The sequence below is a fragment of the Suncus etruscus genome, chromosome 19 (genome assembly GCF_024139225.1).
Source record: "Suncus etruscus isolate mSunEtr1 chromosome 19, mSunEtr1.pri.cur, whole genome shotgun sequence".
In the NCBI taxonomy this organism is placed as follows: Eukaryota; Metazoa; Chordata; class Mammalia; order Eulipotyphla; family Soricidae; genus Suncus; species Suncus etruscus.
In genome coordinates this window covers 25,843,877-25,860,735 of record NC_064866.1, presented here as the reverse complement: position 1 = coordinate 25,860,735, position 16,859 = coordinate 25,843,877, and the positions used below count along the sequence as shown (strand labels likewise).

The window sequence follows — 16,859 nt, the reverse complement described above, 5'->3', positions numbered from 1 at the left end:
GAGAACTATCATAAAATGTGAATGAATGAGGAAAGTAGAAAGCCTGTCTCGAGTACAGGCGAGGCTGGGGTGGGGATGAGGGAGATTTGGAACATTGGAAATGGGAATGTTGTACTGTTGAAGGGGGATGTTCTTTACATGACTGAAACCTAACCACAATCATGTTTGTAATCAAGGTGTTTAAGTAAAGATATTAATTTAAAAAAGAAATGGAAAAAAATAAAATTGGTGTAACTGATATAAAAATACAGACTAGATTGACAACACTGGTACCATTGTAGATTCAAGAAATGAATTACTAGATGGAGACAAAGACTATTTCTATTCACTCAATAATATTTATTAATTAAAAATCCTAAGAAAAAATAATTCATTCTAAGGTAAGTTAAAATTGCATTTGTTGGGCCCGGAGAGATAGCACAGCGGTGTTTGCCTTGCAAGCAGCTGATCCAGGACCAAAGGTGGTTGGTTCGAATCCCGGTGTCCCATATGGTCCCCCATGCCTGCCAGGAGCTATTTCTGAGCAGACAGCCAGGAGTAACCCCTGAGCACCGCCGGGTGTAACCCAAAAACCAAAAAAAAAAAAAAATTGCATTTGTTACATTGTATTGTATGTTTAAGGTGCTGAAAAATTTAAATTACTTTATAATATCTTCAATTTTAATGACCTCCTATGAGCTTTTCCATCCAAAGATCATGCATGAATTAGATAAAGAAATGTTATGATGAATATAAACATACCGAGACTTAGTATGGGCAGACACAAAATAAAAATTATATGCGTTGTAGCTTGTATTGTGGAAGAAAAAAGGGACATAAACAAGTGAGCAATATTTAAAATCACCAATAGCAGACATTTATAACTAATTGATACAGAAGGTATCCAGTAGGTAAAATAATAGGTGTTCTCTCTGATGTATCTATATCAGTCCTATCTTGGATGTTAAACATTTTGATTTCTATTAATAACTTGAATAAAGAAAAGTGAAGCAGGTTTAAGAGGATGGATGGTTAAGGGATGTAGAAGAGGTATAACTTTAGAAAAGGCTATCATTTAGGGTCTTTTGAGAAGAATGCTTTAATAAAGACATGAATAAAATATAGAAACAAGCAAAGAACCTCAAACTGAAGGAGTAAAAAGTAAAGCCGGTTGTAAGAGATATATGAAAAATTTGCAAGCAGGGAGGTTAGAAGGGCAAGGTTCTGGGACCCCTTGTACATCAGTGCTATAGAGGTGTGGTATATATTTAAGCCACAGAGACAACCTATAGAAACATAGTATTCAAACTACAGCAACCAACTTAAAGTGCATGTTAAATGGCCTAGCTTGGAGGTTGTATGGAACCTGAGGACACATGTGGAGGGAGGTTGATATTAGTGTTGGGAATGATGTGGTGATATTGAAACATGATATGCCTGAAACTCTATCATTAAATAATTTAAATCATGATGTCTTAACAAAAACATTTAAGATAAGACATTTTTTCAATATCACATATAGCAGATCTGAAAAATATAGTTGCAAGTAGAGAAAACTAAGCAAAAGTATGATCAAAGTGTCTATTAAAGAGACATGCATTGTCTTTTACATGCATGCATATAAGGCTCCACTCACTATTCTCCATCCCCTGGAGAATGGGTCTGAGAAGGGTAGCTGGAAGAATTAATAAACCTCGACACTCATATGGGAGAAAAGCATGAATATGGAGGTCTTCCAGCCTTGAGGGCCCACCAAACTGACCTTCCACAATCTTTATGACCAACTCAATCCACAATCAGGAGGAGGAGGGTCCAGTGATGAACAAAAGTGTCTTATCTCAAGTTTATCAAGTAGAGGTAGGCATTTTACATGTCAAAAGGGATGGGTTGAAAGGAAAGAGGAATCTGGGGAAAGTCTTTGTTCTGGATAAAATGGGATGATGGGATGTAGTCCAATAGTTCAGTATAGGGTATTTTCTACAGCAGATTTAATTCTGAATCTATCTGTAGTGGATTTATTTCTCAATAGTGTGGGTCTCTGTGTTCTGATAAAGAAGGGATGCCATTTTGTAAGGACCACATGTTGTAAACTATATGTAAACCATAAGCCTGTTTCCATTAATATAGACCCCAAGCTACCTGGTCATACCAGGTAACCTATCTAAAAATGACACAAGAGAGCAGGAAGAAGGTACCCTAGACAAGAATTAATTATTTTTAAAGATCATCATAAGCTAGAATCTTTCTATAATCCCTCCATATATAATATGACTTGTGACCTTTGGCATGGTTGTCTCCTCTGGGGAGACAGTCCTGACCAGTCTGGTCTGTACAGGGCTTATGGCTTATGTAATAAAACTTTGTTTAGCTTTACTACAATTGTGTAATTCTCAACTCTGGACCTTAACAAATAGAACAGAAATAATGGGAAGATACTGAATCAAACAAGAACTTGTTATACTAGGATTCTTTTTTTTTTTTTTTTTTTTTTTTGGTTTTTGGGCCACACCCATTTGACGCTCAGGGGTTACTCCTGGCTATGCACTCAGAAGTCGCTCCTGGCTTGGGGGACCATATGGGACGCCGGGGGATTGAACCGCGGTCCGTCCTAGGCTAGCGCAGGCAAGGCAGGCACCTTACCTCCAGCGCCACCGCCTGGCCCCTTATACTAGGATTCTTAAGAGTGTATGCATACATATGATCTAATTATATAGCATACTGCTTATGTAACCTGTTATAGTATTATGCATATATAGATTTACAATATGGCATACTATATACTGCATTATATATACTGTATATATACTGTAATATATACATATATACATATTACATACTATAGTATTGGAAAAATAGATTTCAAATAAGGCAAGAGTGGGAAGCAGTGAGACATAAATAAATAATACAATATTCTAGTCATAAGTTATAGAGACAATGAAAAAGTAGTCAAATTTGGGAGGCATTTTGAAGGCATATCTAACAAAATTTGCTGATGGATGTTATGAGAGATATAAAGGAGTTAAAGGGAATTTACTTGTCTTGAGCAAGTGCATTAATATAAGCTTCTGTTTACAAATGGGAGAAGATAATAAACAAATGATTTGGGGAGAAAAAATTAAAAATTCTATAATAATGTCATTTTCACTGCCTTTTAGACATCCAAGTGGAGACAGGTAGGAGGCAGCTAACTATATAACAATTATGGATATTGTAACAACAAAAAAAATCAGAAACATCACACTACTTTTCTCAACATCTCACCCACAAGTATATGAATTTGTCAGTTAGCCAACAGTTGCTGTCATTATTCAAGTTTTAGTTGATAAATATAATATATACTCCACTCTCTATGATCTTTAGCAGCGTATTTCCATTTATACAATGTTTTTCATGGAAAAGAAAGCAGGGATGGAAACAAAAAGTGTGAATTGTTTCTCTTAGGTCTGAATGAAGACTCTACTCATCACAATATGTGTATTTCTGTACACTGTTTACAGATTGCAGTTTTCTGAGGTTAGTTAAGATAAAATGATTTTTAAATAATGAAATCACAACATTACAGTGCACCACCCAACTAATAAATATAATTTTAAGTGGATTTTTTACAATTGTTGTAGTATACATATTGCAAAGAATATAAGCGGAGAATGCACACTTTGATTTGAGTGGGGCATCCAAGTCAGAATGCTTAAATTTTTATCATGTTCCCACAATTTTTAGGATACTACTTAGCCTCATGTCCTAATTACCTCACTATTTAAATAAGTGTAAGTATAGAAATGAGAATTACACACACACACACACACACACACACACACACACACAATCCAAACATTTACTACAATGTTTGGCACCAGGTAAGTTCTTGTTAAATAACAGCTACAAATATTGTTTGCAAAAACATAATACAAGCTCATTTTGACAAACACAAATCAAGTATAACTTCCTCTGTATCTTCCTATGAGGAATAAGATCTCAGGGACCTAGTGGATGTCCAAAACCAGACAGTAAAGAATCCTAAACACAATATATACACCAATGATAAAGCCTAAGTTGATTTATAAATTGATAAGAAAATAATAGTAGTAGTTAATACAAATAACTATAGCAACACATTTTAAATATGTATGTGAACATGGACTCTCCTTCATCTCCTTTCTCTCTCAAAATAACATTATATAAAATCTTTAGGCTGCATAGAAAAATTTAGACAGGTAGCTGAAACTGTACAAAGTCAACTGTGGCTAAGAGGGACAACTATACTGCTATGTGCTTCAAAATATACTCAGAATTATTAAGGCACTGACTGCAGAAATAGCTTATTTTTTTTGTTGTTTTTTTTTTGTTTTTTTGGGCCACACCCGACGTTGCTCAGGGGTTACTCCTGGCTGTCTGCTCAGAAATAGCTCCTGGCAGGCACGGGGGACCATATGGGACACCGGGATTTGAACCAACCACCTTTGGTCCTGGATCAGCCGCTTGCAAGGCAAACACCGCTGTGCTATCTCTCCAGGCCCCAGAAATAGCTTATTAGCACTATTCTGAGTTAAGACAACTGCCACATGGATAAAACTACTCCCTAACACCACATACAAGATTTGTCTTTCTAAGCCTTGATATCAAAACCTGTGTAAAATAATGAATGGTGGATGGATCATGGAACTCTGGTGCTGGACATGGTAGAACAGTATTGCAAATATAAAATAACCTGATAGTACCATATATATAACATAGAGTGGTCCAGGCATCCAAACCAACCCACGATGCACTATCATATGTCTACCAATTCATTCTGCCACGTGCACATCCTCTTGTGCAAAATGTGTTGCCCTTACACGTATTTTTCTTTCTCAAGACAGTGAATCGATTCAGACTATTTTACTCTTTATATGAAACATTGCCAAGAAAAAAGGAAACGAGAAAAAGCAAAAAGTCACATGTGATAGTGAAAAGTCACAGTGCACACATGACCCAGTGAGAATATCACTGTTAGATATCTCAATGAATATCAAACCTCTGGAACCAAAGGGCTATTTCATTTTACTGAAGCAATATCCAGTTCAGTGCTTCATTTAATATTTTAGGAGCCTGCTTCAAAGTAGGTCAGAGAGTGAAAACCAATTCTGGATTTTTTTCTAAGTTCGCATCTTTCTTTAATTTTCATGAAACCAATAGTATGTGAATCTATTCCCAGCAAGACCAGAAGAAACTTATAACCTGCCAATCTCAGTAAGTTCTTTCCAACATTATGGGTGTGAAACAACTTTCATCATGTTCCTCTTTTCTAAGAAAAGAGAGTCTGAAATTTAAAAAAGGCACATGAAAACTTAGTCTGTTCCTCGTTCTGGTGAAGTTAAAATCAAAGCAGATTTCACACTAACCACTTTATACAAGGAATATGTTTCAATATGTAATTGCTTCCAAATGACTAATTCAAATGAAATGGAACACTTTACTTAGGGTACAGGCCTTCTTATAAAAGTTTACGTAAAGAGGTGCAAGTGGTAGGGTGTCTACCTTGCACATGCTAGGACAGACTGTGGTTCAATCCCCTCATGTCCCATATGGTCCTCAAGCCAGGAGCGGTTTCTGAGCTTCATGGCCAGGAGTAACCCCTGAGCGCCACTGGGTATGTCCCCCCACAAAATAAAAAAAGTTTTCATAAAGAAAAGAAATATGGGAAGAAGTCAAATGAGTTTTTCCTAGTCTCATAGGATGGTTTGCCTGCCAACAAATGCAAAACAAGAATATATAAATTTCTGTCTAATGAAAGTTATGGAAAAGCCTCTGAAATATGATGTTCTTCTGGAATAAAGGACTTTCATAATTTTATTTTATCAACTAATAAAAATGGATCTATTTTAAAGACCAAAAAATATAATTCATCAAAATATGTGGATATAATTATTGATTTTAATAAAAAGTTATAAAGGAATAAAAAGTGCAAAAAGTTGAAAATATGCAATTATGAATAAGAAAAATCAAGTAGCCAAAATACATTAAAAACTCTTTTCATTAAGCAAGAAAATATGATTTTTAAAATGAAATATTTTTATATTCAAATATATCTTGTATATTAATACTAATTAATTATTTTACCTTGGCAGAAAGTTAGTCAGAATATGAACTATTTTATTGTTCTGCTTTTGTTTTGTTTTGCTTTTGGTTTTTGGGTCACATCCGGCAGCACTCTGGCTCTACGCTCAGAAATTGCTCCTGGCAGGCTCAGGAGCTCAGGCTCATATGGAATGCCAGGAATCGAACTACTGTCCTTTTGCATGCAAGGCAAATGCCTCCATGCTATCTCTCTGGCCCCATGTTCTGCTTTTTGTTAAACTGCACTTATCTAACTGATAACATCCTATATTAGAATATCTTTTAGTGTTATAATATATAGTAATAGTTATGATCTAAAAATAGCATATTGTGAAAAACTAGCAAGTGTAGTATATTATATTATGATATAACTATCTTTCTAGAAGACAATATGCACCTTTTAAGAATCTCCAAGTGTAAAAGCCAAACATTCTAAATGTCTATAAATAGAAGATTGATTAAAGACATATTCCTATGTTAAATACAATATAATATATCTCAAAATGCATTATATTTTTAAAGGAAGTTAAGCAATGTGATGTGCATAATACATTTCCATTTGTGCATGTTTCCCACAATGGAAAACATATGATACTTAAATGTTATGGATCACAACCAGATATTTTTCACTATTAATTTTCAAAATAAGGAAATAAATTTAAAGTATAATAATATATAGTAGTATAAAGTATAGTAATATAATAATAGAGGTCAAGCACAGCTCATAGGAAGGATAAAAGTAATTTTGTGAAGTTTTTATTTCAGTAGTAGATGTGAACAACTGGTTACTGGGCTCTTATATAAAGTGTATCTCTCACAGAGGATCACTTTACAACAGACTGGAAGTCCTGTAGATAGTTTAAAAAGGGTAATTTGCTCATCTTCAGTTTGTAGCTCTCAGGTCTCCTGTATATTCTACAAAGAGTGTGGAAGGAATTATTTCCTTTACTTCCAGTAGTGCTTGGATCAAAGCAAAGAGAACAGGGCCGAGATAAGAGCTCACACCCTAATTTCTTGTCTCATTTCACACTCTAATTAGATGTCTCACACCCTAATTTCAACCAATGTCTCTTTCTCCCTGCCTGATAAAGATAGCACCCACTCCATTCATGAGTACTTATAGTCCTACTTTTTTTTTTTTTTTTTTTGGTTTTTGGGCCACACCCAGTAACGCTCAGGGGTTACTCCTGGCTATGCGCTCAGGAGTTGCTCCTGGCTTGGGGGACCATATGGGACACCGGGGGATCGAACTGCGGTCCGTCCAAGGCTAGCACAGGCAAGGCAGGCACCTTACCTTTAGCGCCACCGCCCGGCCCTTATAGTCCTACTTTTTAGCCTCAAAAGTGAGTTCAACATTCCCCAAATTCTGCAGTGTTGGTACATGAAGTAAGAAGGATGCACTTCTGCTGGATATGCCCCCCCAAGAAGAGAATATCTAAGATTGTTTACATATAAGAACATAGATTGTTTACATATAAGAACATAGATTGTTTACATATAAGAATTTATGAAAACATCACATTTACAAACAAGATTATTCTAAACAAAATGTGATGACTGAAAATTAAAAGGATGTGCTTTATGTGCTATACTCAACTCAGTGTTCTAACCAAATATTGAAAAAGTTGAAAAAATATCTAATCAAGATGAGAACATAATTAAAATATATTATTCCCATATAACTAACCATGTATAGCTCTCAATATAACATAAGTTAGTATATAATGAGAAAATTTTAAGAACAGTATCATATTACTAAAAAGTTAAAAACTTTATATTATATAAATCCAATTTTGTAAAACTAGATATGAGATATATAAGAGTTATAGCAAAATGACTTCATTCTTTTGTTAGAGTTCCATGTTTTATAAATTTTCTATTTAAAGGAATATTTTTAATTGGCCATAGAAAATAACCTTCATACATGCTTTAATTTAAAGCTCTAAGGAGTTTATGCAGCTAGAGTTATGATAAAAGTTCTCAAAAAACACAAAACATCCTGGAAATTCAAATGCTATATCAACCAAATGGTCAACTAAAATTATTATTTATTTCTAAGTCTATGACAAATATAATAACACAGAAAAATTAGTAAATCATAGTAAATCACGTAAAATAGTAAAATAGTAAATCATGTTAACTTAAAGTAAAAATCTAAAAAAACAGAAAAATCAATTTAAAAGACAGTGAGTAGTCTGCAACAGAGAATACGGTGAATACTCATCTATTTCATTTTTGAGGGGGTCTCACCCGGCAGCGCTCAGGGGTTTCTCCTGGCTCTATGCTCAGAAATCTCATCTGGCAGGCTCAGGGGACCATATGGGATGCCGGGATTTGAACCACTGTTCTTTTGCATGCAAAGCAAATGCCCCATCTCCATGCTATCTCTCCGGCCCTCACATATCTCATTTAAAGAGCAGTAATACAGTTATAGTTAGAATACAGTAAACACACAAAAGAAATAAGACATAAAAATGCTGTGAGAGTTTAGTAGTAAACGCAGTAGAATTCTTTTAGAGATATTGTATTACATTATATTATATGTCCATATGCATATACATATGTTTTCAGATTTTAAAATCAGCTGAAATTCTACATACCTTAATTACAAGAGTATATACATATATATATACAAAGAGAATGATTTAGGCTGAAATATGTAGGGAGTAACTAGACAAACCAAATTGGGTTAAATCTTAAAGGATGGCTGGAAAACATGAGAAAAGATAAAGCAAGGAAAAAACTTGTGCTTGGTAGAAAAATACAAAATAAAGTATTTTTTTATATGATAATGCTAGTTCTCAAAGTGAAAGGACCAAAATGCCAAACACCTATAAATAGTTTTGAAATCAAGCATGGGAAGGCCTCCATCAAAAAAAAAAAAAGTCTTATACTTTTCCTTCAGGACTCCAAAACAATATGGAAGAACTATGTAATTTCCAGAATATTTCTCACACATTGCAAGTGATATTGCTCTAGAGTGAAAGCAGATAAAGCTACCTCTAGGAAGAATGAAGGAGGTAATTCAAAGGAGTTCTCTATGAGATAGAAGTTTCACTTTCGAAAGTGTGCATTTGTGTATTCAGTTAAATGTTTTCTCTAATCAAATAAAACTGGAGTTCCAGGTAAATGAGCCATGCTTCTGTTCCTCAGTGTATTCCAATATCAGAAGTCACTCTACCATGAACTATGAACCAGGTTGTCATTTATATGCTGTGACTCCTTCTGCTCCAGGTTGCTTTATTTTTTTCCTGTCCTTTTCAACACTGTTTAACTTTATGCCTTTGACTACCTGGTAGTACTTCCAAGTGGATAAATAAGATTTAACATAACAATACTTCATGTTCGAACTGTGAACGCTACCTTACTTCTTTGCTTCCCCGTGCCCTCTGGATAAATACAATTTTATATTAATTTTGCTTAGGATGTCTTACTTTCTTTGAAAGCTGGGACCATATGTAATTTGCCTTCGATTCTCACCACCACCACTAGGTTTTGCAGGTGCATCCTACTTTATTTGCTCTATATAAAATAGTCTGGAGAAGGAGCCAGAGTGGTGACATAAGCAGTAAGACATCTGCCTTGCTCGAGCTAGCCTAGGACCCACTGTGGTTCAATCTCCCGGCTTCCCATATGGTCCCCCAAGCCAGGAGCGATTTCTGAGCACATAGACAAGAGTAACCCTTGAGCATCACCAGGTGTGGCTCCTAAACCAATAATTAATTAATTAATTAATTAATTAAATAGTCTGAAGAAATATTGGTTAAGCATTAACAAGGTCACACAGAACACCATCTGGGGAAGGGAGGAATGCACAGTAGAAGATGGCTTTAGATTTTGCTTGTACTGCCATAATGTTTTTTAGTTCCACCCTAAGCCTCCCCCATCAAGCATATAAGATATGCCTCTAGTGTATCAGCCCAATTCTTATATTTCCCTTTCAGTCCGATTGCTAGTCCTAAACCCCCAGGAGATGCCATGATATTTTGATGGAAAATAATGCTTATAAACCCAGATTTTAAAAAAATGTTGCACACTATGCCTTGATGCAATACAAAATAAGGAGCTATTGTAGGGCCCTCAAAAGGAAACAAATGAGAGAGTGATATATCAGAAAGATTGATCTTCATGAAACTTAATTGATTGCAAGCAGAAATTATGTTTTTTCTAAGAGTCTAAATAATGAAGTAACAACAATAAAGTGCTAATAATGAAGGAATTATATGTTCTAAACTTTTCAAGCCAGGCATAAATAAGAGATAAATCAGTTCAAATGAAAGATGTCACTGTGATTAAAACTTCATTTAGTGAATTAGGTTTCACGTGAATAGTATATTTTAAAATTAGTCAATTATAATGTAAGTCAATGTCATTTCTAGTTTTAGGAAAATTGCTATTAATACCTTATTGAAAATGCAACTGAGCTTATCAAATTAATTTTTCAAAAGCTACCTGATAGCTGCCAGATGGTAATCTGTAAAGTTGATAGCCTTGAGACTATGAAACACTACTTACTTTATACTATAGGTTCCTTGAAAAACATCAAACTTGAAGGTTTTCTACTAATTCAATGAAACCCATTTTAATATAACAAACTATGTTTTATTCATATATTATCACAAACATCAAAGGCTTTTTTCTTTAATAGGAGTCTATCTAGAAATAGAATAACATGGAATGATCCTGGGTAAACCTGTATTGGTACTTGAATAAATGCCTATCAAGAGGGTAGGCATATTAGCATGTTTCTGAAAAAAAAAAAAAAATAAAACCATTTACATATCATTTTTTGACATTTTATTTTGAAAAATTATACCCATTCTTTTAATTATTTTACCAAGTGTAATGAGGGGACTGCTAACTACACCTCATAGTATATTGCTTTCTCCATTTTTTTTAGTAATATGCATCTACTTGTAATTAAAGGCATGCTGCATTAATGATGCCGAAAGCCTCTAAGGAAAACATCTAATGTCCACTTCACATTATTATGCCAGAATTACATGCACAGAAGACTTTTTAATAATCTTTGTTTCCTAATTTAGTTTTGGTTGGCTCTGAAATCCATAGCAGCACTCAAGGGCTCGCATTTCTACAGTCATCAGCACTTCTGTACCATAAATTGTACAAACGCACACAACTTCTCATGTCTGTAGTTTGCTTTTCAAAGCTTGTGTTTAAGTTATCCAGGAAATTGGTTGCAGACTGGAGAGATAATTGCAGATAATTTTGCCATTTTTAAGTCACCAGAGTGTTTTATGGAAATATGACAGCTAAGTTTGTCTAAACACAAAGAACAAGTCATAGCTTTGCTTTGTCATGTCAGATTTACACATGGATTTCAGATCATCCTATTTGGTCTAGATGCAAATTAAAACAAATTCTGACAAAAGTGTATTATCTGCTACTTTTATGTAGCTGAAAGAGGAATATATATATATATATATATATATATATATATATATATATATATATATATATATATATATATATATATATATATATATATATATATATATATAACATGTCATCCCAGCCTAAAAATTGTGGTCAATCCTCATCTGTACTCCCAATTCTTCCCCTTTAACAATAACAACAACAACAACAAATACAACATAGTGTTTTATTCTCCAACAACTTAAAATTTAAAGATAATTCATGGTTTGAATGTGCATTTATTTCACTAGAATAAATAGAAGTAACAGAATTCTGTTAAAGTATATAAATGCTGGTATTATTATATACAGCAATATAGAATTCTTAGTTATTAAGTAGGTTATTTAGCTGAAGAGAATGAGATAGATTGTTAAATAAAATTATGCAACCTTTTTTACCACCCAAGTTTCAGTCTAGAGTAAATCCAGCACTCCATGATGTCATTGGCAAATAATAGAGTGAATGCACTGAGCAGTTCCATAGGCTCAATTGTACTAGAACTTCAACTTTATACAAAATAAATTGGCTCTGAGAATTACAGAGTATTTCTCTGGCCAAATGTCCCCTCGGTGCTCAGAATTGCTACAGTCACAGCTAATAAGGGTGTCACTAGCTGAGCCGGTGATTACTGAAAGCATTTTGCAGCAAACATTTACATATAAGGGCTAAGTAGCGATTGTGCTTATGTGGCAGCTACCCTGATGTAATAGGCCATAATGACACCAAGGAAGCAGGTTGGATGCGTGTGTCAAGGAGGGGAGAATGTAAAAGTCATAATATAAATGACTTTATGGATTCCCATTAGACCTTGGGCTATAGAGTATCTAAACAGGTCTGATATGACAGCCACTTGAGAGAGCTTTACAGCCAAGTGTCAGGAACCCTTACATTAAGGAGTTTTATGGAAAACCCAAAAGTGTAAAGAGGAAGTGTTACTATATTAGTTAGCCACTATGATTTACTTGGTATGTGTCATGCATACAAAATGGGCTCCAGTGTGTATGCAGTTAGAGGAGAGATTATTAATTCTGTGATGCCAATCATATTTATATAAAGTAGTCCAAATTAAGCAATGTCAGGTAGTAGCTCTCATGGCTTCCACAAGTCCTTGAAAAACAATTCTACTCAATGACAAGCTTAAATCCACCGAAGTTTCTAACTGTGTGCATCCTACCCAGATGCAGCTTTTAAAAAGACTCCTCTGGAGTTCCTTGTACACTTATAATGTATACATGGCATTTTACATGAGAGAGCTGGAGAGCATCACTTTAATTACCTTTCTTTTCCTTTGTAGCCTTCACCTCACTTACTCAGTGGTCTGGTTGGAATTGCTTGTTTCAGGACCTTAGACCTTATTCTCTGTGGAAGGCAGGCATGAAAAGTTCTATAATGTGACTTTTTTTCCTCCCCACTCATAATGAAAGAAAAGCATCCTGAAGATACTAAGACAATCCTCCATCATGATGGACAGGATGGTACTGAGCAAGCATTAACCAAGATCAGAGACACTTTCCCTTCCCTCACACACTGCACATCTCACTAGACCTAGCCAACTGGAAATGAGTCTCTGAAAACAGAGTGTTTGCTATTTTACTTTAACTCCATTTTTTCTTAATTCCAGAAGAGATATACAGCCACAAACATTCATCCAGTATACATTGCTAGAGTGTTATTAATTATATAAAGAGTTGGTGGCCAGGACATGCACAAGATCCTGGGTTTGAACACTGACCCTCTTTCGGCCCCTGTGTACTTACTACATAGATAGTGTGGCCTCTAAAATAATAACAGAAAGTAATAATAATGCTAATCATGATGATAAAAATGAAGAGTTGGTCCACAACTCACCCCCATGCAAAAGAAGTAGAAGTTAACACCCAGCCTGTCAACTGGAAGCACTTTCACCTCAGATATGCAATGAGATCTTAAGCTTGATTTTCTCAAAAAGAGATTATTGAAGACCTTCTAAAAAACGAACAAATGCCTTTTCTCTTTTAGAGTTACTCCAGTCTCACCGATATGTTTGAATAAGCTCTTCTTCTAGAAGTCTGTGATTTCCAAAATGCACCTCCTTTGCAAATTACATACCTATTTCCCAGGGAGATGGTCTTTTCTTTGAAATATTTAGTCTTTCAGGGCACTTTAGTCATAGTGACACCTAATAGCCAAGCTCTTTTTCTCAGTCTCTACAAAATCAGGTTTAGACTATAATTCAAACCAGTCCCCAAAGGCACTTCTGAAAAATGGCAAGCCCTTAGCTTTTAGGTGAAAACACTCTTTATTGCTCAAAATTGTTTCCTGTTACAAAACCTTTTCTATAGTGCTAGGTCTAAGAGGATCCTATGCTAATTTAACTCTCTGGGGACTAGGAGCAGATGTTCCTTTGATTAATAGTTTCACTATCATGAAAATGCCAGGCCAGGTTCAAGATAATAAAGTTAGGCAAGAATACCATTAAAATCTGCCATACGATTATGTCTGCCATGGGAAGAGGGAGAAAGAAATGAGTTCACAGTGTCTGTGTCAACTATAGACCACCTAAACTTTAGCACACCCTATGAATATGATGTCTGAATTTTTCAAAATGTTGACCCATAACATTTTAACTAGAAAATTCTTTTATCTATATTTTAGTGGTGTAGTTTCAGCAGTGACCTCAGTGAAAATCCAAACTATCACTCCAATGTTATTTTTACCTATATATTAAATTTTCCACCCAGACAATATAAACCTTTATATTTATATTATATATATATATATATTTATAATAACTGACTTTGCTTATCAAAAGGTATATTTTTGACTTTGTGTGCCATCTTTGTAGCATTATATTATTTATGGCTATATTACAGAAACCATAATTTCACCATTCTAACATTTGCCTCTTAAATACCAGTAGTAGGGCTGAAGTAATAGCACAACAGTAGGGCTTCTGTCTTGTACATGCCCAACCTCGGATGGATCCTGATTTGATTCTCAGCATCCCATATGGTCCCCTGAGCCTGCCAGGAGCAATTTCTGTGTGCAGAGTCAGGAGTAACCCCTGAGCACCTACATGTATGACCCAACCTCCCCCTAAAATAAAATAAAATACCAATAGTAGAAAAAAGTAACCCTTAAAAACAAGGAGTTGTCTGCAGCAACAAATAGAGTCCTCTGGGATCTAGAGACACCTCAAAGGGCTGGGCACAAGCCTGACATGAACAAGTTTCCTCCTCAACCCTGCATTTCTAGCCCTTCTTTCCAAGCCCCCAAATTTTTGAATTTCGAGGTTTAGCCCTGCAGGCTCCCAAGCACTACCAGATATGGCACTGATGGCCTCCAGGTCTACTGGCTATTCAGCACAGCACAGCATTCAGCCATTCAGACATGCATAAAGATCACAGGTTGATTAAAGATCACAGGTTGGCCCCTGAGAGCCCTTCAGTACCTCCACCCTCCACATTAATAAGAGTTCTCTGGGAAAACCTTTCCATGAAGCTTAATTCAAATTCTCCTTTTTTTTCTCATTAGAAATACCCTAACCCAAAATCTCCAAATCAAAATGAGGATCATTAAATCTAACCTAACCATCGAACTCTGAATTATAGGCCTTGAAACTATATTTTTGTGTTTACACAGAGAAAACATATGTGCAAAAATCTTTGTATTTTAATAGTTTACACCAGATTGTATCTCTACCCTAGGACATAGAGCATTACTAATCATCATAGTCCCAGTCTCCAATTGGAAATGTAATCTTCAGTTGGATTTGTTGTTTTGTAATTTATATACAATGCACCTGTCTCAGAAAAACCTTTGGCTTTCAGGAAAGTAGGTCAAGTCCAGCGCATCAATCATACTGTGGAAATTGTGAGTCCAGGTCATGTGAGACGCCACTGAAAAAGAAGCTAACCTGTTAGCATGAAGCTCCACCTGCAGATTCAGCTCATTGTCTGAGCCGAGTTTGACACTTCTCCCTGGAGATAGCACCAAGAGCTGGGGCATCTACTAAAATATGTGTGCATAAGTCATAATTACTCCATTTTAAACACTTAGCTTATTTAAAAGAATTGTCTCACCATTGCGCAGAATGTCTCAGGAGGGTCTCCACAGGTAATATCTGGAGGATCCAGTTTCACTTTCAAGTATTTTGTCATGTCTGTGGATTCCGGCTGGCAGGCCATGTAATCCCAAACTTTCCCTTCTTCTGTGTAAATTAGAGTCTTACACAAGTCATAATGTCCTGACACCAGAAGATAGGGCTGCATCACCGAGGACACTGTAACCCAAAGGGCATGGATTGACAGAAATCTTGACAAATACATCTCTAAATTCTTGGCAGTCCTTGTAGTAATTAAAGCAGGATTTGCTTATTGACGTCTATATCTGTTTTATATACACATATATATCTCTATGTAGATAGATCTGTCTATATATTTTTAAAGTGTACAAGACCTCTGAAAAGATTCCAAAAATTGTAAATGAAGGGTTCCAAGTCTGTGTGCATTCAGGTATAGTGAGGACTTTGGTGGAAGCCTAGCATTCTTTTGTATTTTACATTAACAACTTGAAGCTCTGTTGCTGTCCTAGAACAGATCTATTAGGCTTGAGTCTTGTAAGCTTTTGTAAAAGGTGTCCAGTAGTAGGTAATGACTTTGCAAAATGATGCTCTCCTGTTGTAGATCGGATAACCCACGGTGATCCTTGACTTTCACAGCTCACAAGGGATGACTAGAAGCATTGAAGTATCAGTCTTTGAAGCAAAAGGATGAATGTCTACAGCTTGGTATCCCTTTCCCAAGAATCATTCTTTTGCTTCTGGCACCAACACCCTTTTAGGAAAAAAAATAAGAATAAGAGTTATTGTCCCAGAATCAATGCATTTCAGAATGTATGATATGTTGACATTTGGGAGGTTTGATGTAATATAAAGCAAATTGGTGTAATATGAATAACCTTTACTCAGCTGCTTTGCTAGAATGAGCAACCCACAGAAATCATTCACATTGGGGAGAATTTCTTTGTGAAAGGTTTAACTCTTCCCTATCAAAGACAGATGTGTGTATTCTAGGTGAGTTACAAGATTTTGAATCAAAAATTAGATTTTCTTCTTGACAAAACTGAGAGCAGGCAGTCAGATTTCAACATTTCTCAGACATGGCAATGCTAAAAAATCTTCCAGAAGAACAATAGGGAAATGAGTGCTTTTATAAAAATGCCTAAGAAAGAAGTGACAACTACTTGAATTCCTTTTGTATTTTGGCAAAGAGACCCCCAAAATCTCTAAATTCCTTGTATAATTCTTAGCTTTTATCAGTTGGAGAGAATAACCAGCATTGTTGGCACAAGTCTATCTATCCCTTTGG

General features: G+C 35.4%; 1 protein-coding gene across 5 annotated transcripts in view; it reads right to left on the bottom strand.

Moving 5' to 3' along the window:
* The window catches only part of NTNG1 (netrin G1), a 396,206-nt gene extending 379,885 nt beyond the window's left edge, over positions 1-16,321 (bottom strand). For all 5 annotated transcript variants that reach the window (XM_049765717.1, XM_049765720.1, XM_049765718.1 and 2 more), the window contains exon 1: positions 15,573-16,321. In XM_049765717.1, the coding sequence (XP_049621674.1) occupies positions 15,573-15,818 (246 nt within the window). In that variant the 5' untranslated portion in view covers positions 15,819-16,321. The remainder of the gene's footprint in view (positions 1-15,572) is intronic.
* Between the last annotated feature and the right edge of the window lie 538 nt (positions 16,322-16,859).